Source organism: Salvelinus fontinalis, chromosome 31 (assembly GCF_029448725.1).
Source record: "Salvelinus fontinalis isolate EN_2023a chromosome 31, ASM2944872v1, whole genome shotgun sequence".
NCBI lineage: Eukaryota > Metazoa > Chordata > Actinopteri > Salmoniformes > Salmonidae > Salvelinus > Salvelinus fontinalis.
This window is the reverse complement of record NC_074695.1, coordinates 48,824,405-48,849,309: the sequence shown is the minus strand read 5'-3', so window position 1 is coordinate 48,849,309 and position 24,905 is coordinate 48,824,405. Positions and strand designations below refer to the sequence as shown.

At 42.8% G+C, this 24,905-nt stretch overlaps 1 protein-coding gene, 1 long non-coding RNA gene and 1 pseudogene across 5 annotated transcripts; 1 reads left to right on the top strand and 2 right to left on the bottom strand.

The window, feature by feature from the left end:
• Positions 1–72: 72 nt before the first annotated feature.
• Positions 73–19,272, bottom strand: LOC129830449 (RNA-binding protein 39-like). Of its 4 annotated transcripts, none has more exons than XM_055893024.1 (15): positions 18,908–19,272; positions 16,398–16,468; positions 14,762–14,814; positions 13,949–14,143; positions 9,542–9,595; positions 5,876–5,993; positions 5,572–5,724; positions 5,320–5,457; positions 5,168–5,233; positions 4,883–5,087; positions 4,519–4,620; positions 2,894–3,008; positions 2,635–2,740; positions 990–1,068; positions 73–720 (listed from the first exon to the last, which is right to left on the bottom strand). In XM_055893024.1, the coding sequence occupies exons 2-15, from the start codon at positions 16,446–16,448 to the stop codon at positions 620–622; spliced, it is 1,536 nt and encodes a 511-aa protein (XP_055748999.1). In that variant the 5' UTR covers positions 16,449–16,468; positions 18,908–19,272; the 3' UTR covers positions 73–619. The 4 variants fall into 4 exon arrangements, with proteins under 4 accessions (XP_055748999.1, XP_055748998.1, XP_055749001.1 ...); XM_055893023.1 differs by having other exon boundaries at positions 16,398–16,454; XM_055893026.1 differs by lacking the exon at positions 9,542–9,595 and having other exon boundaries at positions 16,398–16,454.
• Positions 19,273–19,349: 77 nt separating this feature from the next.
• On the top strand, positions 19,350–22,268 carry LOC129830447 (uncharacterized). The gene is made up of 2 exons (XR_008755522.1): positions 19,350–19,426; positions 20,879–22,268. It is a non-coding gene; the product is annotated as an uncharacterized LOC129830447 (long non-coding RNA).
• A 364-nt stretch (positions 22,269–22,632) lies between these two features.
• LOC129829333 (ammonium transporter Rh type B-like) lies at positions 22,633–24,078 on the bottom strand (annotated as a pseudogene).
• Positions 24,079–24,905: the final 827 nt, after the last annotated feature.

Genomic DNA, 24,905 nt, shown 5'->3' with positions numbered 1-24,905 from the left:
ATTACAAAATGTTAACGTAAAGTAGTCTCAAAACAATGAATATCTTGGAGTTGTAAAAAAAAAAAAAACTAGTTGTAGGCATCGTTTTTTTATTTAACACATTAACTGACAAAAAAAACATACATGGCAAATGAACATTTCTAAAGCACAACTGAATGACTAAATGTACAATATAAATGCCCTAATGGGCATTTATAGCACAGCACAGGGCAAACTGCAATTCGAGTCACAGGTTAATTTGGGTTGGGCTGTCCAAAAAGGGGTCGTTCTTCTGGGGTCAGTTTCAACAGAAATATACGCAGACTTCCCACTGTAAAACAACTCCGTACCCTACGTTCCCCTCCCCCACCAAAACCCCAAAAGGTAGTATTTTCACAATGCAGGTTGAAACGCAACGTAATTTGCTCAGGTGCAGCTACAGAAATGTGGCTACAGAGGAACTCAAGCTTAGCCTCTAATAGCTGTCAGACTGAACAAGAAAACATTGCGTGATGAAGACAGGGTGGAACTGGTACAGTAATTTGCTACTGCGTTCAATAAGATCCCGACATATTGGCAAAAATGATGTACATTATTGAAGCCAACGGGCATTGTGACATCTACACCATGCATGGTAGAATCATTGCCGCACAGGCATCAATAACTGGGCTGCCGTTAACGAATCAGGGAAAAGGTTATGGTAGGTCGGGAAAGGTACGTACGCTGCAGTGATCATTTTACCTACAGAGAGAGAAAAAAAACATTTAATCAATACTTGTCAAATACATATGCATTAGTCATGTATTAAATGTAGAAACCTGAGTTCTAAAGAACACAATCTAGCTACAGATGACAAATCAGCAGCACAAATTCCCTAAACATGATACTATTTCATTTTGGTTAATTCCCACCATCCCTAGCCACAAACATAACTGGTAAGGTATATATATGCAAGGTAAATAAATATCAAATAATGACCATACATAATCCATTGGTAGAAGGATACACACCTGCAAACCACCGCCCATGTAGCGCATTCACTGCAGCCATTGCTGTTGGGATTGTGGGGCATTTTATGTACACTTTGCCCTATAAAGGAAAGAAAGAAGTAATAAGGTAAGGGTAAACTATCAATCTGCAACAGACCATTTGATGGGTAAAAACATACATTTGTACATTAAACCATAATAGAAAACAAAGAAATGGTAACTGCATTTATAATTTATTTGCAAAGTGCACAATTTGCTGGACCACCTTAGACCTATCCATTTCTATGAAGTTGCCCTGTTGTAGGAGGTTTATGACCCCCATACATACTTCTCTCCACCCTACAGAATGGACTCTTGGAAAGGTCTTTGTTAACAACGTATGGTAACAAAAGGTTGGGGAAAGGTACAATATTTCTGTAATCTAACCAGTTGAAAGTGTCCGTTGGTACGACAAATTGTCGGATCTGGGAAAGTCTACACGTTCTAGTTAACAGATTCACATGGAATTGTGCAATTTAAAATGTTTAAATATGAAACTATTTGTGAAAAGATAAAATATAATTTTAAGATTCTAAATGAGAGAATTGTTTTCCTAAGTAAACTATGCTCAGTGCCCATGCCCAAGTGAGCAGACATTGGTTGAGAACTATGAAACACACCCCCTTCTCTCCCCCAATACAAAAGCCCGTTGACGGAGGTCAACTTGGGTTCGACGGCTTGACTGGTGTTCATACGTTTAAAACGGCTAATTTCAACGTGGAGGTGACGATCACCACGCTGGAAGGATGAATTTCTACTAGAATTCAGCGTGAGCTAATTATGGCAAAAATGAACTTTGAACTCTTATTCACTAAAGAAGTGATGCATCCTAGAAGTCGAGTTATCAGCTGCAGCTGTAAACGTACGTGGCCTAGGAAGGGACAGAATCTCTTAATAAGAACGACAGGGTACAACGTATCCGCTCTACAACCAGAAATATTCTTCAAAGGACAAGGGCGATCTGCTGGGCAAACCAGTCTTCCATCTATCGAAGCGCAGTTCAGTGTAAATATATATCTTGCATTTTCCTTATCTGAATGGGCGGTTAATAGAATTCATAAGATTCTGTATTTATGGCAGCATAGCTTCTCAAGGACCGATAGAGACCCAATCCTTTTGTTCCTCAGTCTTCCCGCTCTTTCATTCAAACCCAACCCCCTTTCTTTGTGTAATCAGCTGTCATATCGGTTTCTTCCGCTAGGGACTTTCTTTTATGACATGATTTGAAATCAATGTATGATCCATCCTGTGTATATGTAATTCTGTGTGATCATTTAGGTATTTAGTAAATAAATAAGCCAATTTTTGTAATGCTGATTCAACTTGTTAGCCAGGGTTCAATAACCAAGGATTTTACGACGTTCAGATGAGACTGAATAAGGTGACGATTAACAATTGACTGCTATTGATATATAAGATCTTCAGATGTTTAAGAGTTTATTCAGGAAGCCAGCAGCTCTATAAATCATTCTTATGTGGTGCAGAAGGTTATTAACAAGTTAATTGTTGCATGGTTTAATTCAAGCACGTAATCAATAAAACGTTATGTCATCGATTTGATAAAGTAGCCTGTCATATAATTTAATCAGTCAGACACACAACAAAGTGCATTTCAAAAGTTGTTTACCTGAGGGGAGTCCTTGTCGAGGTATATGTGGACAATTCCACCGTGTTTGTTGCACTCCTCAATGACGTCATCTTGAATCTCAACATCCCAGCCGGGTTCATTTTCCCTGGAAAAGAGGCAGGTCATTTCTAGCCATTCATCAATCATTCATGACCTAACCCAGCTTAAAGGAAATGATCAGTTACATTCATTTAATTAAAGATCAAAAACAATGCTTCCTTTCATCATGAAATGAAAAGGTTAAAAAGTAGTGTCTCACAACTGTGGGTTGAACATGTTGGACAGCTGTAGGCAGAGAGTAGCCAGTGGCTGCGTTGAGAGGTTCATGGCTTGGTTCCTGCTTGGAGCCAGGTTCAGTGAATGGGTGGCAGGAGCTGTAAAAGGAGATGACAGTATCATTAACAGAGGTCCTTCTCACCAGAGCTGCTGTCAAGTGCAGATTAATTCCTGTCTGTTGAATTGAACATCGGTCCTGAACTGACTGGAATTTCAAATGGCATTAATTGACCCCAACCCTGCTTCCAACTGAGAACATCAGACTGACAATCCTTTCCATTCCCTCCCCCCAATGAATACATCTCAAAGTACAGGACTAGTTTTTCCTGTGTTGTTTCAATGCACATTTGGACACAATGTAGTTAGACACAAGAAAACCAGAGAAGATGAAAACGGACAGCTTGAGAATCTTATCATTTGGCTTAAACCAAAATAAAATGTGGGTATGCATGACAGCAATGATTTCAAACCAATACAAGAAAAAAGGACCATTGGAGAGCTCTTTCCAGTTTGAAACATGAGAAATTTAAAACAAAAGGATTTATTTTAGATGAGCATTAAATAATGTGCAGATTTGAGAAGCTGTACACTTTCACGTTCACCTTCAGGGGGTGGGTTCAGGCTGGCTTGTATGTCTAAAAGATTAGAAGAAGAGAAATTAAAGACGCACTTCAGTTAGAAAAGGTTGTGAGGATGGAACGATGCACAATGGATGAAGACCATTGACTTACTACACTGCAGTGCACATTAAGCCCATGTGCTAGAGGGGGGACAGCCATAGCATTAGCCACACAATATGAGAGAAGCAATGGTCATCTGCATGCTAGTTCAATATCAGCATTCACATCTAACATGGTACTGTGATATTGAAGTGTGTTACAAAAGTTTGAAGAGTCCCTTCACCTAGCAAGACAAACTGCTGGCTTTGGCAAGGCAAAACACAACACACAGGTTGACTTGAATGATGTTAACTCATTTCTGGGTTTCGTACCAGTTGCCCATGATATTCAATGTGCTCTTTTCAAGCAGGGCCATAGTAAGTGAAAAAACAGCTTTCACATAGACATCTCAGAGACCGGCAGGTTGTTGAAGTGATTAACATACCTCATAATGAGTGTTGGTGGCAATGCCAGATTGGCCTTTAGTGTTTACATGTGGATCTATTGGATAAATGTGGAAGAGATCATTAATAGGAGAAATGATAGTGAGAAAAGAGAAGTCTTACGGCGGTTCATTTGAGATGATCATATACTGGTGGTCATGGATGCAGATCATGTTAACACATTTAATCTCCAGATAATGTTCGCCCTCTTTGCACTGTTTTCTGACATCACAGACCAAATTAAGGGAGGAGCAAAAAGGGAACTGGAAATCATCCTGCCAAAGCAGGTGTGACAGCTTTCCTTTGCTACCTACCTTTGGCTATTGATCATGAAACTCATTCTAAAGGAAACGTAGTGGTGAATTTCACATTTGCACGAGGTATCAAAAAGCTCAAACTTCAAATGCCTCTCCTTTGAGGAGTCTGCAGTGTTCTTAGATGAGGCCAGTGAGTAGTTCATTCCACAATATGTAGTATGATACGTTACACATGAATAATGAGCCTACCTGTACCAGCTGCCATGTTGACGAAGTGGATTTGAGTCGAGTGGATGGAACCACTCATCTGTAGAGCCTGCTGTGCAGCCGGGGGGATCTGAAGACCAGTACCTGAGGGAAACAAACTATTCATTAGCATCAAGTCTGTTCAAAGCTATTCAAAACAACTCGAGCACACACTGGAGCGATTCTTGAAGTCAACTGGGGTAACACCTTGGTTGACCAAATCAGTTTTAGATTCCAGCACAAAAGTAGACATATCGAATACTAAGCTCAACTTTCCCTTACTGCTGACAAATAAACCTAAATGGCAATTTTGAGCACCAAAAAGACCAAACTACATTCACTTAAAAAACAGCAGCTAATATCTCACCCTCTGCCAGCCGGGCCATGAGCTGCAGGCGCCCGGTGGTGCCCAGGTCGATGCCCGTCCTCTCCAGCTCGTCGTTGTCCAGGAAGGAGCTGGCGTTGGAGGGGTCGGTGCGTTCTGTCACGTGACCAACCTTCATGGGCCGTCCGGCCAGCTCAAAGCCATTCAGCTGCTCCATGGCCTTCTTAGCGCACTCTGCATCGGCAAACTACAATAACACAGTGTGAATCAGCTAACTAAAAATGGCACACACCCTAATCTATTGTAAGTCTAAAATCGGGAACTTACCGAGATGAAACCATATCCTTTGGATCGTCCAGTTTCACTGTCATTCATCAGTTGTATGCTCTCAATCTGTTAAGGAAAACAGTTAGATACAAGAGAGTTAGTGTAAAAGGAAGTTAAAATGTAATTGATAAGTGATGGCGTTTCCTCCTTACCCTTCCGAAAGGCTCGAAGACACCTCGCAGCATCTCCTCTGTGATGTTGAAGTGCAGAGAGCCCACATACAGCCGCATAGGGCCAGCATTACCCTTCTGAAGGTTGTGGGCCATTGCTGCAGCCCTGTTCTTCTCAGCCTGCACACACACACACAAAATGGTGAGTCTATGCCATCTGCCAAGTAAGCGGTGAAAGGTGACATCACATTTACTGATTCCATCAATGCTAAATAGTATAGTTAAATCAACTACCTGAGGGGCCTGTACAATGATGGGCACGCCTAGAAGTCTCTGACCAGTTAAGCCAATAGCCAGCGGGACTGAATTCACTTCCAGAAACTCAATGTAGGCAATGCCCTTTGACTTCCTGGAGTTTCTGTCAGAGATCATCCTCACGTCTCTCACCTACAGGGGATAAAATAGTAATAGTGTGTCAAGAGTGAGCACCTTCCTAATGACCATAAGCTAAATTCTGTCAAAATAAAGTCTGTTGAATTATTTCATACGGCAAAGATAATGCAATCTACTTTTAAGTTTGTAAACTGCGAATACTGACTTTCCCCACGGCCGAGAAGAAGTCCTCCAGGTCACGTGGTTTGATTCTGGCTGCCAGCTGCATACAAACAACAGTGCGGGTATCCCTCTCCTCTGGGGTCAGGTTGTCAATTGGTTTCCTTGAAAAAAAGTGCAAACAGAGTTTAACACATATCATTTTCATGGATGGTGAGCAAAGAGTCCAGTTCACAAAACCGAAACCACGATAGAGCTTATAAATCACAGCAAAGTTTATTGGTCGCATACAGAGATTTGCAGAAGTTATCGTAGGTGCAGCAAAATGCTTATGTCCAGCTCCAACAATATCTAGCAATACAACACACAAGTAAAAATAACAACGAGCAGTATCTGAACGATCAATGTCCAGAATATAAATATACAGTATATGAATAGAAAAGGTGTGTACAGCAGTAGTTATATAGGATAAGGCATGACTAGAATACTCATATATATATATATATATGTCGTGGCCAAAAGTTGAGAATTACACAAATATTAATTTTCTGCTGCCTGCTGCCTCAGTTTGTATGATGGCAATTTGCATATACTCCAGAATGTTATGAAGAGTGATTAGATGAATTGCAATTACCTGCAAAGTCCCTCTTTGCCATGCAAATGAACTGAATCCCCCAAAAACATTTCCACTGCATTTAAACCCTGCCACAAAAGGACCAGCTGACATGTCAGTGATTCTCTCTCGTTAACACAGGTGACAGTGTTGACGAGGACAAGGCTGGAGATCACTGGATTACCTGGAAGGAAACACGTGCCATTATCATTACTTTGCACAAAAAGGGCTTCACAGGCAAGGATATTGCTGCCAGTAAGATTGCACCTAAATCGGATTATCAAGAACTTCAAGGAGAGCGGTTCAATTGTTGTGAAGGCTTCAGGGCGTCCAAGAAAGTCCAGCAAGTGCCAGGACCGTCTCCTAAAGTTGATTCAGCTGCGGGATCGGGGCACCACCAGTACAGAGCTTGCTCAGGAATGGCAGCAGGCAGGTGTGTGTGCATCTGCACGCACAGTGAGGCGAAGACTTTTGGAGGATGGCCTGGTGTCAAGAAGGGCAGCAAAGAAGCCACTTCTCTCCAGGAAAAACATCAGGGACAGACTGATATTCTGCAAAAGGCACAGGGATTGGACTGCTGAGGACTGGGGTAAAGTCATTTTCTCTGATGAATCCCCTTTCCGATTGTTTGGGGCATCTGGAAAAAAGCTTGTCCGGAGAAGACAAGATGAGCGCTACCATCAGTCCTGTGTCATGCAAACGGTAAAGCATTCTGAGACCATTCATGTGTGGGGTTGCTTCTCAGCCAAGGGAGTGGGCTCACTCACAATTTTGCCTAAGAACACAGCCATCAATAAAGAATGGTACCAATACATCCTCTAAGAGCAACTTCTCCCAACCATCCAGGAACAGTTTGGTGATGAACAATGCCTTTTCCAGCATGATGGAGCACCTTACCATAATGCAAAAGTGATAACTAAGTGGCTCGGGGAACAAAACATCGGTATTTTGGGTCCATGGACAGGAAACTCCCCAGACCTTAATCACATTGAGAACTTGTGGTCAATCCTCAAGAGGCGGGTAGACAAACAAAAACCCCAAGCATTGATTATGCAAGAATGGACTGCCATCAGTCAGGATGTGGCCCAGAAGTTAATTGACAGCATGCCAGAGCATATTGTAGAGGTCTTGAAAAAGGGTCAACACTGTAAATATTGACTGCATCAACTTCATATAATTGTCAATTTGACACTTGTAATTATACTTCAGTATTCCATAGTAACATCTGACAAAAATATCTAGACACTGAGGCAGCAGACTGAAAACTAATATTTGTGCCATTCAAAACTTTTGGCCACGACTGTGTGTGTGTGGCCAGGTGGTGCCAGAACAACCTATCCATCAACGTAACCAAGACTAAGGAGATGATTGTGGACTACAGGAAAAGGAGGACGGAGCACGCCGCCATTCTTATCAACGGGGCTGTAGTGGAGCAGGTTGAGAGCTTCAAGTTCCTTGGTGTCCACATCAACAACAAACTAGAAAGGTCCAAACACACCAAGACAGTTGTGAAGAGGGCACGACAAAGCCTATTCCCCCTCAGGAAATAAAAAGATTTGGTATGGGTCCTGAGATCCCCAAAAGGTTCTACGGCTGCAACATCAAGAGCATCCTGACTGGTTGCATCACTGCCTGGTACGGCAATTGCTCGGCCTCTGACCACAAGGCACTACAAAGGGTAGTGCGTACGGCCCAGTACATCACTGGGGCTAAGCTGCCTGCCATCCAGGACCTCTACACCAGGCGGTGTCAGAGGAAGGCCCTAAAAATTGTCGAAGACCCCCGCCACAGACGGTTCTCTATTACCGCATGGCAAGCGGTACCAGGGGCCCAAGTCTAGGACAAAAAGGCTTTTCAACAGTTTTTACCCCCAAGCCATAAGACTCCTGAACAGGTAATCAAATGGCTACCCAGACTATTTGCATTGTGAGCTCCCCCCCCGAAAACCCCTCTTTTACACTGCTGCAACTCTGTTTATCATATATGCAGTCACTTTAACTACACACACTACCTAAATTGGGCCGACCAACCAGCGCTCCCGCACATTGGCTAACCGGGCTATCTGCAGTGTCCCGCCACCAACCCCTCTTTTACGCTACTGCTACTCTCTGTTCCATCATATACGCATAGTCACTTTAACCATATCTACATACTACCTCAATCAGCCTGACATACCGGTGTCTGCAGCTTAGCCCCAGTGATGTACTGGGCCACTACTGTATATAGCCTGTCTTTTTATTTCTTTACCTACCCACTGTTCACCTAATACCTTTTTTGCACTATTGGTTAGAGCCTGTAAGTAAGCATTTCATTGTAAGGTCTACACCTGTTGTATTCGGCACACGTGACAAATAAACTTTGATTTCACACACACACGTGGTTAGAGCGTTGGGCTAGTTACCGAAAGGTTGCTAGATCAAATCCCTGAGCTGACAAGGTAAAAAAATCTGTCATTCTGCCCCTGAACAAGGCAGTTAACCCACTGTTCCTAGGCCGTCATTGTAAATAAGAATTTGTTCTTAACTGACCTGCCTAGTTAAATGAAGGTGGTTTATATATATATATAAAAAAAAAGTGGGTTAAAACAGTATGTAAACATTATTAAAGTGACCAGTGTTCAATGACTATGTACATAGGGCAGCAGTCTAAGGTTCAGGGCAGGGTACCAGCTGGCCAGTGAAGGCTGTTTATCAGTCTCAGTCCAGCTTTGATGCGCCTGTACTATCTCCACCTTCTTAATGATCTTTCTTGCCTTCCTGTGACACTGGGTGCTGTAGATGTTCTGGAGGACAGGAAGTGTGCCCCCGATAATGCACCGGCTGACCGCGCCACCCTTTGGTTGCGGCCGGTGAAGTTGTTGCGGCCGTACCAGTCGTTGAGACAGCCCGACAGAATGCTCTCGATGGTGTATCTGTTGAAGTTTGTGAGGGTCTTGGGGGCAAACGCCAAATTTCTTCAGCCTCCAGAGTTGAACCTTCTTCACCCCGCTGTCGGTTTGCAGGAACCATTTCAGGTCCTCTGTGATGTGCATGCTAAGGAACTTGAAGCTTTTGACCCGCCCCACTGTGGCTTCTAAGACAATCCGGCTGTGTATCTCACCTTACTGGACTCTTGTCTTTCTTGAAGGGGCTACGACTTCTTGAGCGTTTCCGACTGAAAAAAGGAACAATCACAAGGTTTAGTTCTTACCCAGACTTTACATACATACATACGTTATTGACAAGACATCCAACAGGCAAACACCAACACGTCACATCAAAAAACGTATTTAAAAAAACGTAGTTTGTTGGCATGTGGTGGACCAACCTTCCCTCCCGGAACACCACAACATTCAGCTCCAAACTAGGGTGTAAAACAAGGTTCCGCTCAGTATGTACGCCTACTATGCCAAACTGTATGGTTTTTTAATACATAAGTATTATTCTATTCAACTTAGTTTCCTTCCCTCATTTGGGCCTACTTTGTGTACTCTACTTCTCTTGAAACACATCAGCCCGGTCACAAACAGGGAGGGGATTGACCTGAGGACACAAAACCAGGGCTATGGCTTCAGTTATCCGTCTCATGCGTGAACAACATAGAACATAGGCCAAGCACGCCTCCAACTCAATCATCAAGTTCAGACGACAACAGTAGTAGGCTTGATTACCAACGATGACTAGACAGCCTACAGGCAGGAGGGGAGGGCTCTGGGAGTGTGGTGCCTGGAAAACAACGTCAACAAAAAGGAGATGATCATGGACTTCAGGAAACAGCAGAGGGTGCACCCCCCTATCTACATCGACAGGACCGCAGTAGAGAAGGTGGAAAACTTCCAAGTTCCTTGGCGTACACATCACTGACAAAGTGAAATGGACTATCCACACAGACAACTGCACCGCCCGCAACTGCAAGGATCTCCAGAGGGTGGTGCGGTCTGCCTAACTCACTACAGGGGGGAAACTACCCGCCCTCCAGGACACCTACACCACCCAATGTCACAGCAAGGCCAAAAAGATCATTAAGGACATCAACCACCCGAGCCAATGCCTGTTCACCCCGCAACCATCCAGAAGGCTAGGTCAGTACAGGTGCATCAAAGCTGGGACTGAGAGACTGAAAAACAGCTTCTATCTCAAGGCCATCAGACTGTTAAACAGCCATCACTAGCACATTAGAGGCTGCTGCCTATGGGCATAGACTAGAAATCACTGGCCACTAAGGAATGGAACACTAGTCACTTTAATAATGTTTACATAACTTGCATTACTCAGCTCATATGTATACACTGTATTCTATACCATCTTTACCAGAAACAAGTCTCTCACCGTTGCTGCTTGTTTTAGACCCCCTTCAGCCCCCAGCTGTGCCCTGGACACCGTATGTGAATTGATCGCCCCCCATCTATCTTCAGAGTTCGAACTGTTAGGTGACCTAAACTGTGACATGCTTAACACCCCGGCCGTCCTACAATCTAAGCTAGATGCCCTCAATCTCACAAATTATCAAGGAACCTACCAGGTACAACCCTAAATCTGTAACCATGGGCACCCTCTTAGATATCATCCTGACCAACTTGCCCTCTAAATACACATCTGCTGTCTTAAACGAGGATATCAGCCTCATTACCTGCGTGTGTAGTGGGTCCGCGGTCAAACGACCACCCCTCATCACGGTCAAACGCTCCCCAAAACACTTCAGATAGCAGGCCTTTCTAATCGACCTGGGCCGGGTCCCCTGGAAGGATATTGACCTCATCCCGTCAGTAGAAGATGCCAGGTTGCTCTTCAAAAGTGCTTTCCTCACCATCTTAAATAAGCATGCCCCATTCAAAAAAAACATAGAACTAAGAACAGATATAGCCCTTGGTTCACCCCAGACCTGACTGCCCTTGACAGCACAAAAACATCCTGTGGCATTCTACATTAGCATCGAATAGATCTCGCGATATGCAACTTTTCAGGGAAGTCAGGACCCAATATACTCATTTAGTTAAGCTAAAGCTAGCTTTTTCAAACATAAATTTGCTTCCTGGGACACTAAAGTCCATGGAGAATAAGAGCACCTCCACCCAGCTGCCCACTGCACTTAGTATAGGAAAAACTCACCACCGATAAATCTATGATAATCAATAATTTCATTAAGCATTTTTCTACAGCTGACCATGCTTTCCACCTGGCTACCCCTACCCCGGCCAACATCTCAGCACCCCCTGCAGCAACTTGCCGAAGCCGCCCTCCACCACTTCTCCTTCACCCAAATCCAGACAGCTGATGTTCTGAAAGAGCTGTAAAATCTGGATCCCTACAAATCAGCTGGGCAAAACAATCTGGACCCTCTTTCTAAAATGATCTGCCGAAATTATTGCACCCCTATTCCTATTCACCCCTAGCCTATTCACCTCTTTCGTATCGTCTGAGATCCCCAAAGATTGGAAAGCTGCCGCGGTCATCACTCTAGACCCAAACTGTTATAGACCTATATCCATCCTGCCCTGCCTTTCTAAAATCTTCGAAAGCCAAGTTAACAAACAGATCAACGACCATTTCGAATCCCACCGTACCTTCTCCACTATGCAATCTGGTTTCCGAGCTGGTCATGGGTGCACCTCAGCCACGCTCAAGGTCCTAAACGATATCATAACCGCCATCGATAAAATACAGTACTGTGCAGCCGTCTTTTTCGACCTGGCCATGGCTTTCGACTGTCAATCACCGCATTTTTATCGGCAGACTCAATAGCCTTCACTTCTCAAATGACTGCCTCGCCTGGTTCACCAACTACTTCTCAGATTTCAGTGTCAAATCGGAGGGCCTGTTGTCCGGACCTCTGGCAGTCTCTATGGGGGTGCCACCAGGGTTCAATTCTCGGGCCGACTCTTCTCTATATATATATATATCAATGATGTCGCTCTTGCTGCTGGTGATTCTCTGATCCACTTCTACGCAGACGACACCATTCTGTATACATCTGGCCCTTCTTTGGACACTGTGCTAACAAACCTCCAAAACGAGCTTCAACGCCATACAACTCTCCTTCCGTGGCCTCCAACTGCTCTTAAATGCTAGTAAAGCTAAGTTCATGCTCTTCAACCGATTGCTGCCCGCACCCTCCTGCCCGACTAGCATCACTACGCTGGACGGTTCTGACCTAGAATATGTGGACAACCACAAATACCTAGGTGTCTGGTTAGGATGTGACTAAACTCTCATTCCAAACTCACATTAAGCATTTCCAATCCAAAATGAAATCTAGAAACAGCTTCCTATTTCGCAACAAAGCCTCCTTCACTCATGCTGAAACATCCCATCCTACCGATCCTTAACTTCGGCGATGTCATTTACAAAATTGTTGGGGACTCTCTACTCAGCAAACTGAATGTAGTCTATCACAGTGCCATCCGGTGTCACCAAAGGCCCATACACTACCCACCACTGCGACCTGTATTGCTCTCGCTGGCTGGCCCTCACTACATATTCGTCGCCAAACCCACTGGCTCCAGGTCATCTATAAGTCTTTGCTAGGTAAAGCCCCGCCTTATCTCAGCTCACTGGTCACCATAGCAACACGCTCCAGCAGGTATAATTCATATTTCACTTGTCATCCCCAAAGCCAACACTTCCGTTGGCCACCTTTCCTTCCAGTTCTCTGCTGCCAATGACTGGAACGAATTGCATTTTTTTTTTAACTACCTAACTACCTCATCCCCATATTATTAGTTACCCTCTTGCTCTTTCACATCCCTGTATCTCTACTTGCACATCATCATCTGCACATCTATCACTCCAGTGTTATGGCTAAATCGTAATTATTTCACCTCTATGGCCGATTTATTGCCTACCTCCATACTCTTCTACATTTGCACACAATGTACATAGATGTTTCTACTCTGTTATTGACTGTATGTTTGTTTATGGGTAACTCGTGTTGTTTATGTCGCACTGCTTTGCTTTATCTTGGCCAGGTCGCAGTTGTAAATGAGAACTTGTTCTCAACAGGCCTACCAGGTTAAATAAAATACAAATAAAATTCTACTGTATCTTAGTCCGTTCCGCTCTGACATCGCTTGTCCATATGTATATAGTCTTAAATAATTTTGCTACACCCGCAATAACATCTGCTAATCACATATGTGACCAATACAATTTGAGTACAAAGGCAACAAACTACACCCCTTTTAAAAACAAAACCAGGTTTCATTTCATCATCAACATAAAGTTTCTATAGACAACAGCTCTCACAGTGGAAAACACAAATTATGTCCAAGAAGGAGATATAGCAGATTATTCCAACCCATTTGTCTGTAGACAAAATAAGGAAGCCCAAAAATTGTCAGGAAAAAAAATACATAAGCGTTTCCCAAACTCAGTCCTCAGGAACCAAAGAGGTCCCCGTTTTGGTTTTTACCCTAAACAGCTGACTAAAATGATCAAAGCTTGATGATCAGTTGATTATTTGAATCAGCTGTGTAGTGCTTGGGCAAAGAAATCAACGTGCACAGAGTTTGGAAAACCCTGCAATACGTACAAGGGGCTCCGGCGTCCTCTGTAGCGTCCAGCATGTTCCCTGCTACGGGAAGCACTGCGCCGGCGCTCTTTACTGCGGCTCCGTTTCTTCTCCGGACTCTTGCTCCTTTTCCGATCCTGGCTCTTCTTCCCAACTTTGCTCTTGCACTTGTCAGAGCTCGGGCTCCGACTACTCCTAATGTGGCTCCTCTTTTTCCTGAAACACAGGATGACATTATCACGGTGCAGTCAAAGAATACAATTGTAAACGGATACTTTAGACATCTATCCATCACTGAAGCAGTTTCCAAAAGGTTACACGATTGAAACATGACTAGTAGCAACTGACAAGATAAATCAAATTTTATTTGTCACATGCGGCAAATACAACAGGTGTAGACCTTACAGTGAAACGCTTACTTACAAGCCCCTAACCAACAACGCAGTTAAGAAAAATAAAATAAATAAAAGTAACAAATAATTAAAGAGCATCACTAAAATAACAATAGCGAGGCTATATACATGTGGTACCGGTACGGAGTCAATGTGCGGGGGCAACGGTCAAGGTAATATGTACATGTAGGTAGAATTATTAAAGTGACTACGCATAGATAATAACAGAGTAGCAGCAACGTAAGGGGGGGGGGGGGCAATGCAAATAGTCTGGGTAGTCATTTGATTAGATGTTCAGGAGTCTAATGGCTTGGGGGGGTAGAAGCTGTTTAGAAGCCTCTTTGACCTAGACTTAGCGCCCCCGTACCGCTTGCTGTGCGGTAGCAGAGAGAACAGTCTGTGTGGAGATGGTTTAGCAAAGAGTTTAAAAATCAGTACTTACTTCTTACTACTGCGCTCTTCGTGTCCATTAGCACTAGAGGACTTTATCTCATCCTAAGCAGGGTTGATAGAAGAACATCATGAGGATGTAGAGGAAACATTGCAAGTCGTCAGGGGTGAGGGAGGGAACAAGAAAATACGGAACATAACCATTAGGTTAAAATACTGTTAACATTAATATGTTTGGACAAGTATGTAAGGGGGTCCTTCTACAGCCCTTGTAGAGTTCCACTCCAATTACTCCCCCTGCTGTTATAACTACATAGTATACAGTACTCAATCCAACCAAAAGTCAAAGTCTATTGGAAAAATATATACTATTTTGGCATGATACAGTTTGGTCATCTCAACCCCACCCCTCCTTTGTCGTACCCGTACCACTATCTGTTCCTAAGCCCACTGAGACCATGCTTGGCCCACAGCCGCTAAAAGAGATCCTGTGGTTGATGTCAGTCCAGTGATCTTCACCCATTTTCCTTCTTGGACTGTAAGAGTTCGATGCCACCTCTGTCACACATCTCGCCCTGAAGCAAACAGGGAGTCACACTGCTTAGTAATATGGACTCCCAAGTAAAACTGAAGCAAAAAAAAATTCTACTAGTTTAGCCTCATGTTAAATGTCCTATATATTTTTCGTGCCAGCTGAATGGAGATGTTTGTTTTTAAATGGTTTGAATTTTATGAGGGGAAAATATACTCACTGGTGAAATCATTAACTAAATGTATAATAGAAATGAAATCTTGAAATCGTACAAATAAATTGTGGTAAGAAAATAAACGTAAAGTATTACTGGTGTTAAAAGGCATGCAAAGTCAAGATGCTGATTTACAAAATCAGAAACCATCACAATAGACTTGGGCAGGGAGACAGTATTCATATTTTAAAATTATCAATAGCTTGTTTTGTTGACCATGGCAAAATCACGACTACACATTTAAGCCTTATTTGTTAAAGTATACTATAGAGAAGACTAATCTACTAAAGCCAAATGTAAGGGTAAAATAGGTACTAATACATGTAAGGCCTATTTTAGGTCAGACTTACTTGATTGACAATGACGCATAACAAAAGAATGTGCCAGAACTACTGGTACCACAGTAATTATATTTCTATGGGTCGATCCAACTGTAACATTAGGTGTAAACATTGTGAAAATGCCTTTAGCTACCATGTCAACAGAAAATGTGAATAATGTCTCCTTTGCATGTGGGGTAAAATGTGCCGATTATCATCCATTTGCATTCACCTTGTTGCAACCAAACAGGTGATAGGATGTTCTAAGATGAAGCTCTTTTTGTCCTAGGGGATCACAGTACATCAATACATTGCGCAATTACTACCTTACTCTTCCCCCCCACCCCCCACCCCCCCACAGTTCACACTCGAATCAAAAGGTGAGAGAAGAGGGGAGATATCGTTAGGCAAGTCTACAAAGAGAGAGAGATGGGTGTTTATTCAGAATTTTGGATTATGTCAATGCACCACACCTCATTCAAACATTGAGGCACAACAACCATTTAACTATAAATAATAGCAACATATCTCTGAGCAGCAAGATGATACAAGACCAGCAAATAGTGAATGCGCAAAAAAAGAAAAAAACATAGCTACAAGGCTGGAAATTCTAGCTACCCACCTTTCTGTATGGAGCCTCTAGCATAGCCTCAACATCAAAGTCGTCTGCCATGGTCTCCTGAAAGAGAAAACCTGATACAATCAAGTCAGAACCTCAGTCATGAGATAAAAGCAGACATATGTCTAATCTAGATAGCTAGATACTACAACTGGCACAGAATATTGGGGTTAGCTGACAACATCACGAAGTCTGTGCTGTTGTGATTGTGGATGGCCAGATAGCTAGCAACAATGACAAGAACCTGCCATGTGGGGAATCGTAGGTGGCTAGTTTCAGCTTGTTCTTGATACCATGTCTTGTTTTGACTGGTGTCACGTCTATGTTAATATTGCTAAAATTTATTAGCTAGCTAACCAACTAACGATGTATGAGAGACAAGTGTGAGACAAGTGACATGAGACAAGTGTGAAAATGTATTTATGTTTTCAATAAACATTGGAGACAAATTATTGTTTACATGTTGTCAATCTAAGCCAACCCTGTCTGTTTTGCGCCATAGTTGTGCACGCGTCGGTTTTGTTGCTCAACACCCAACCCATCTATATACTTAGTAAATTAGCACTAGCTACTTTACGTTAGCCAAGCCGATGATCGCTTGCCTAGCTAGTTGGTCTAATTTGAATAATATACTAGCCAGAATAGATTCCGACCCTGCTTGCTTACAGCTGCACCGAGTTGGACGGGCTTCCTGTTGAAATTAAGACACCACGGAGCCGGTGTTGTGACGAAAATCCCCCCCACCCTTCACGTGAACGTGCACACACTTCATTTCACTGATCTTAGTAGCAGAAAGCATTTTTTATTTGTGTCCTTCAAGGCAGCTGTCAATGATCACGTTAGGCTGCCTTTAATTTTTTATGGCGGTTTGATCACGGGGGAGGCACTAGTAATGTCTGCAGTGTTCAGCTTGGCTATTTGTTTAATGTTTATTAGTCTATAAATACATCTTGGCCAAAATTTCCCATGTCTTATTCGACTAGTATAGTGAGTGGCACCCTACTCCTCAGTGTAAACTCCCAGTTCTACATAAATATGTAAACAATATGGCCACCTTACTTTATATGAATGGGCGTAACATGCTGTAATTTTTTATTCCGTAGACGAATTACCACATTATCTGATTTGCATATAGTATAAAAAGTTGTATTCTAATTTCATAAATGGTTACAAACTCAGTTTTGCATAAAACATTTTGATTTGTTAATATGACCACCCTACCTTAAATTGGGCTTAAATTACTGTAATTGTGTATTCCATACTGCCCAATTTGTGTAACAGTATAACTTTCTTCTGTCCCCTCGCCCCGACCCTCTGCACACATCGACAACTGACACCCACGAAGCATCATTACCCATCGCGCCACAAAAGCCGAGGTCCTTGCAGAGCAAGGGGAACAACTACTTCAAGGTCTCAGAGCAAGTGACGTCAACAATTAAAACACTATTAGCGCGCACCACCACTAACTAGTTAGCCATTTCACATCGGTTACATTTGTTTAATATAGCATTTTACTTTATTTGAATAATCTGTGTTCTACATCAGTTCTGAAAATGGCAAAACAATATATGACCACCCTATCTTGAGATATTGGACAAAACGTGTTGATTTTTTTAACCCAGACAAGTGATTTGGTGCCATTGTTGACTAGGGATTAACATTGACCTGTCCGCAACCTTTGACCTTTTCTGATAACTTGATAATAAGATCTCAGCAATGGTAAATCCTATTCTCGTGGAATAAACTGTTCTGTGTTACCATAACATTGAATATAAAGTATAACACCAGAACCAAAGTTTAATTTTGTCCCCCAACACCCTAGGAAGCCTGGTCGACCCCAGTGCAGCTGTAAACAAGCATATGGTCAGAATCTATTCTGGTTAAAATGATACCAAACAGTACAGTATGAAGACAGGCCAAAACTGCTTCTCCAATAGAAATCCCCGATCACACCTGTAGGCGAATCCATGGCGAAGCTAAGCTCATATTTAGTAACACGTCACCGGGTCTAACAGTCGTCATGTGCAAGCCGTTAACTGTCAAGTCTTTCAATAGAAAATAGTTTGACAAATTAAAACGTGTCAGTATGTCACTTTCACGAAGTTGGAGTAATAACACGTTCAACTACTTAAGACATTGGCTCATATCTAGGTTGTGCATTTAAAGATTTCGAGGAGAACTAAGGAAGAATCTCAATGCCTTCTCAAACCCTGGTCTGTGTCGCAAGCGTTCCCGGAAGTCTCGCCTCTAGGTTGAGAAACTATGGCAGTACGGAGCCTCACATTACATTAGCCCTTTACAAACTGCTAGCTAGCGCATTACTGTCCCTTTTGCTAGCTGGCGCATTACTGTCCCAACACTCCTGCAGCTCCCAACTAACTAGAGCAAGAACCATATGGAACTTAACTAGCTTACTACCAATGTTTTCTAGTAACGCTAGCTAGACAACGTTAGCCAACCTGCGAGGAAGATGTGCCTGTGGCGATTTGTAATGGTAACATTCTTTAACTTACCGCAGGGATTTGTCCCAACGTCTGCTTCTTCTGTGACCAGAAACAATTAAGTTAGCTTGCAAACTTATCAAATCAGCCAGTGAACTAACGTTAGCCAACTACGCCTTCAGGATCAAATTGGCCCAATTTGACCTCGGATTCGCCTGCTGCTGTTCTTCCCAACAACACACAACAGCTTAAAAAGAAAAGCTCTCGTTCCACGCTACTGTACAGTCGCATGCAAACGAAATTATTAACAGCAGCCAATAATGAATTCAGCCTTATATTAGCTAGCTATACCGTGTATAACTTTTTTGTTGTTGCGTTTAACAACTTCATTAGCGTCTCTAAAATGGCGTTCTCTCGTTTTATCAGCACGCGATGAGCGTGGTCCTATCCAGTGTTGCCAACTCCTCAGTAAGGAAAGCAGCTATTGGCTGTCCTAGAAGTCGCTAAATGACGTCATCACTCAATTTGCATAAGTGGCCATGTACTTGTAATTGTGATGGACGCTGTAGGAAAGATAACGAGAGACAAAAAGTGAGTAAAAAACACCCTAAATATGCTTAGAACTACAAATGAACTTTCTTCTGTCGATTCTTGTTTTTTTATGTCACAATTCCGACCCTCCTCCTTTATCTGAGCTTGGGACCGGGAAAAGTAACCCAAAAGCGAAACTCTGGCGGGGTCACTTAGTTTTTTATTTAATTTTAATTCTTAATTTGGTTTGGTTTTTAACCGTATGGTCCACTTAGGAGCCTACAACAAGTCACAGTAAAACATGAACATTTTTAACCATAACATTTTGTTCATTTTTTTTGTATGCAATCTACATTAACAATCTAAATGGACCAAAAATAGACAATAGAAACAACTGTCAATAGCAATGTGAGAGAATTATGGTAACTAGTCTGGCCCTAATTCAGGTTAATTAATTGTAAAAAAATAAATAAATGTAAGCCAGGGTGGGATCAGCCAGCGGCGGCTTCCCACATGCGTGATTCATTTGCAGTCTGGATGTGGAGGGGTGAACATCTCCTGCTCTGACTGCAGCTAGGAGGGACTGCTGTGCGCTAACTGCTTTCACGTCAGAGTCTCCAATAACTCCAGAAAAAGTCACGAGATTTGTCGCTAGAGGGGTCTGAATACTCGCTAAATATAGCGACAAAGTTGCTAAATTGGCAACACTGGTCCTATCTAAAAACGGATTAGTGCAATCCGTTTAGTGCGCCTTTTAACTTACCTTAACCCCCTACTACTTATTCTATGGTATATTGGCGATCACACAATGTAATATGCATCCCGCCACCTACTTTGCGGGATGGAAACAGGATTCCCTCAAACTGAACTACCAAAAAATAAAACATATCTGATCCCTACACAGGCTCAAGGGGAACCTGGGAAGGCAGGTCTTCCAGTACCCCTAGCAAGTCTTCCAAGGTTAAGTCTTGAGTCCCGAAAACTTTTCTGCTGCAGCCACAATAATGTCTAGTTTCTTTGAATTCAGCTGTACAGTTTATAACTGGCAATGAACACAAAACCCCCCCATTTTTGAGGCACAGGGTGTCTTTTGTCTGTCAGCGAACATTTACAACAGGCTGTGGGATATCCACTACCATCTCTTCACTAGCATTACTTGTTTTCTCAAACCTTTTAATCGCCTCTGCATAGGAGATTCGATTGACCGCTCTAACTTTTGCCACCTCAATTTCCTTCACCCTTACAGGGCACTCCAGGAACTCAGGATCATGATCCCCACCACAATTGCAACACCATTGTCCTTCTACATACCTTTCTTCAGTATACACTTTTCGTCTGCATACACTTGAAACATCGCCAAATTCTTTACAATTCTTACACTGCAGTGGTTTGGGGACGAAAGCTCTTACGTCGTATCTTACACAACCAAGCTTCACATGCATGGGTATTTGCTCTTTATTTAAAAAAAACAACAGGACTGACAGACTTTTGTCTTTTTCTCCATTCACCCAGCGGGTCAGACGCCGGGCACCAACCACACCAGGACGTCTCCAAGTATTCAACCTGAACATCTGTCGGCACCCCTGAGATGACTCCTTTGACCGGTGCTCTACTCCAAAGTTCAAAACACAAAACTTCTATTCTCCGGATCCTTTTGAGGCCCACAGCAATCTTCCTCTGCTCTTCAGAAATACAATTAATTAAAATAAGACTACTCCTGGTCACTCTGACAGACTCTTCCAAGCGCGTACTTCACAATTTGACACCTGAAACGGGTTTCCCACATATGCATCCCAACAAGAAGCGATTCATTATCAGTTACACACATATTCTTCACTCCAATTTTACACAGACTAGGGATCAACTCCTGGAGTTCCAGAAGCTTAGGGTCTCCTTCCATAGGTGACCTGTGGCTAAAGATCTCATACACCACCTCAGTGGCTGTCACGATGGCACATATGCCCACAGCGCTTTTTTGCTATTCTCATTGCAGGAGGTACATAAATCCTTAGATGAGAGAAAGCCTGCAGGTCCTGATCTTCTTGATCCCTGCTTTTTAAAACTGGCAGCTGATTTCATAGCTGAACCACTTACCTACCTGTTCAATCTAACCCTGGAATTTAATGAAATTCCAAAGATCTGGAAATCAGCATTTGTCCTACCACTTTTAAAGGGGACTATCCAACTATTTGAAATAATTATAGGCCAATCTCAAAGCTGTCCCCCCTGGTGAAAATACTTGAAACCCTTGTTAGTCTATAAAAACAATTTTTATCTGTTCACTAACTCTATTTTATCAACGTACCGATCGGGCTTCAGAAAGAAGCATAGCACAATTATAGCAGCCATGAAGGTTTTAAATGATATCACTGAAGCCCTTGACAAAAAAACAGCACAGTGTCTCAGTTTTTATTGATCTCTAAGGCTTTTGATAAAGTTGATCATGCTATACTGAGGCAGAGATTGTCGAGTGTAGGTCTTCCGGAGCATGCCGTTGCATGGTTTGCTAACTATGTGTCTGATAGAATAACTCAATTTGATGGGCTCATGTCTGTTAAATTGTCTGTCTAACGGTGTGCCCCAGGGCTCTGTACTTGGTCCCCTCTCTTATTCACTATTTATATAAGTAATTTAGTCAAAAATGTGCAACTTCACTTTAATGCTGATAATACTGTTATTTATTGTTGTGCCTCATCTCTCACAAAAGCTTTCCAGAACTTGTAAACTGCTTTTTATACTTTTCAACATACCTTGTGTCAATTGAAGCTTATCCTCAATACTGACACCTAAACTAATGGTGTTTGTTTCCTAAGGCAAGAAATAGACCTTTCACCTATTACTACCTGTCAGGGCAATGAGATTGAGACTGTAACCTCATATAAATATATTAGAATTGAATTGATGATGGCCTCTTTTAAATTGCATATTCAACAACTTACAAAACAATTTGAACCTTTGTTGGGATTTTATTTTAGGAATAGGGCCTGTTTTTCTTTTGAAGCCAGAAGGAGCCTAGTATCAGCTACATTTACATTTACACATGCCTTTACTAGACTATGGGGATATGTTATATATGAATGCTTCAAATAGATTGAGATCTATTTTAAACTGCAAAACCCTTACGTCCAATGCACTTTATATGCAAGGGTTGGTTGACCTTTTCTAGTCAATCGTAGTCACTGGTATACTTTTATTTACAAAGCCATTTTGGGTTTACTACCATTTTATTTGGGAATTTTTATTGTTCAGAAATGTGGTACTCTTCGTTAGCAGGACTTTATCCTGCTAACTGTTCCAAATGTCCGAACTGAGTTTGGTAAAAGGGCTTTTATGTACTCTGCGCTATCGGCTTGGAACACCTTACAAAATACTTTTAAATTGGAAGAACCTGTCCCAATTGGTGTTTTTAAATCATTGATGGAGGATTTTGAGACTGATTCCCTGACATGTCAATGTTTTTAATTTGCTGTTTAATGATTTTGAAATACTCTTGTGAATTCTATTGTTTCTTCCTAGGTTACCTGTAGTTGTTCATGTTGTCTGTCTGTAATTGTGTAATGACTTGGTGCTGCCTATTTTGGCCAGGACCTTCTTGAAAAAGAGATTTCAAATCTCAATGAGCCCTTCCTGGTTAAATAAATAAAATATGAGTCCTGTGAGGCCATGCAGGTTATGGACACCACACTGGTCCTGGATCCGGAAGTGGCGGCCAGAAAGGGGCTGAGATAGTTGTATCCCAAGCGGTGCAGCCCATCACACCCAGCACGTATGCTGCTGCAGGAGTGATCATCATGTCCACCGACAACTCCACCGCCACCCCGCCTGCCAGTGTCACGTTCTGGATGTCGGCCATGGTGATCTTGCCGTTCTTGTTGAGCATGGTGGAGAGGGCAAACGCCATGAGGATGGAGGAGCTGAAGCCTATGAAGGTGTGCAGGATGGCCCTGTGCTGATCATCTCCCTTCAGTGTTAGCGCAAAGTTCAAGGAGGGCCAGAACACCCAGAGGAATAAGGTGTCCATAACTGACAGGATGTCTGACTGGTAACTGGTGTACTCCTTGCCGTGGCCCTCGTTCAGATGTGGCCTTTACAGGACAAATGTTACATCCAGGCCGAAATATCAGGCTAACCGGTGGATGAGGATGGATCCCCCTGCGTCGTTGATCTTCAGGTACTTGAGCACAGTCCATTCATTGACTGAAAACACTAGGATCTCCAGCAGGGCTTTGACTAGGAGCTGCACTAGGCTGGTCTTCCCCAGGACGGCCCCCGAAGGAGATTAGCACCACGGCACAGGTAAACTCTGCATTGATCAGGTTGATGACCCCCAGGTGGATATTCTCATCATGGCTGAACTGGAAGTAGCCCTGCACCAGGATGTCCCACTGGATGGTGAAGGTGGCTGTCAGAAAGTTGAAGACCGTCCCACTGAAGCCGTAGAGGCAAAAGAAGGCCAGAAGGCACCCGAAACCGGTTAATATCACCTGAATGTCAGCAAAGAATGGGTAATATCTGTAAAGTGCATTGTCCATGGGTTTGGTCTCATTGTTCTGCAGTTTAGCATCATCGTCATAGCTGACAAAGGCAGCATAGAGGGATAGGAAGAGCACCTGCAGGACCAGGACAGGCATTCTCACCCTCAGATTGGTGGAATGCTTCTTCACGCTGACCGCTCTTTCACAAATATGACCAGCATTGCTTTTTCTTGCCATTATATTATCTCTCCCTAGATAAGAAAAGCATAGAAACACTGCTACTTGTACTTTGGCTTTTACAATAAGCCATCTCAGGGTCAGTGTTGGAGAAGCTACTCTATAAAATCTATCTACCAATTACTTCACATTGGAAGAAGTTGAGCTACAGTAAAGCTACCCTGAAAATAGATATAAACGCAACATGCAACAATTTCAAAGATTTACAGTTTATATAAGAAAATAAGTCAAATTAAATAAATTCATTAGGCCCTAATCTATGGATTCCACAGGACTGGGACAACAGATATGCATCTGTTGGTCAGATACCTTAAAAAAAGTTAGGGGTGTGTGTCAGAACCAGTCGGTATCTGGTGTGACCACCATTTGCCTCATGCAGATCTCCTTCGCATAGACTTGATCAGGCTGTTGGTTGTGGCCTGTGGAATGTTGTCCCACCCCTCTTCAATGCCTCTGAAAAGTTGCTGGATATTGCGGGAACTGAAACATGCTGTCACACACGTTGATCCAGAGCATCCCAGATGTGCTCAAGGGGTGACATGTCTGGTATGCAGGCCATGAAAGAACTGGGACATTTTCAGCTTTCAGGAATTGTGTACAGATCCTGGTGACATGGGGCAATGCATTATCAGACTGAAACATGAGGTGATGGCGATGTATGACTGGCACGACAATGGTCCTCAGGATCTCGTCACGGTATCTCTGTGCATTTAAATTGCCATTGATAAAATGCAATTGTGCTCGTTGTCTGTAGCTTATGCCTACCCATACCATAACCTCCCCTGCCAAAATGGGGCACTCTGTCACAACGTTGACATCAGCAAACC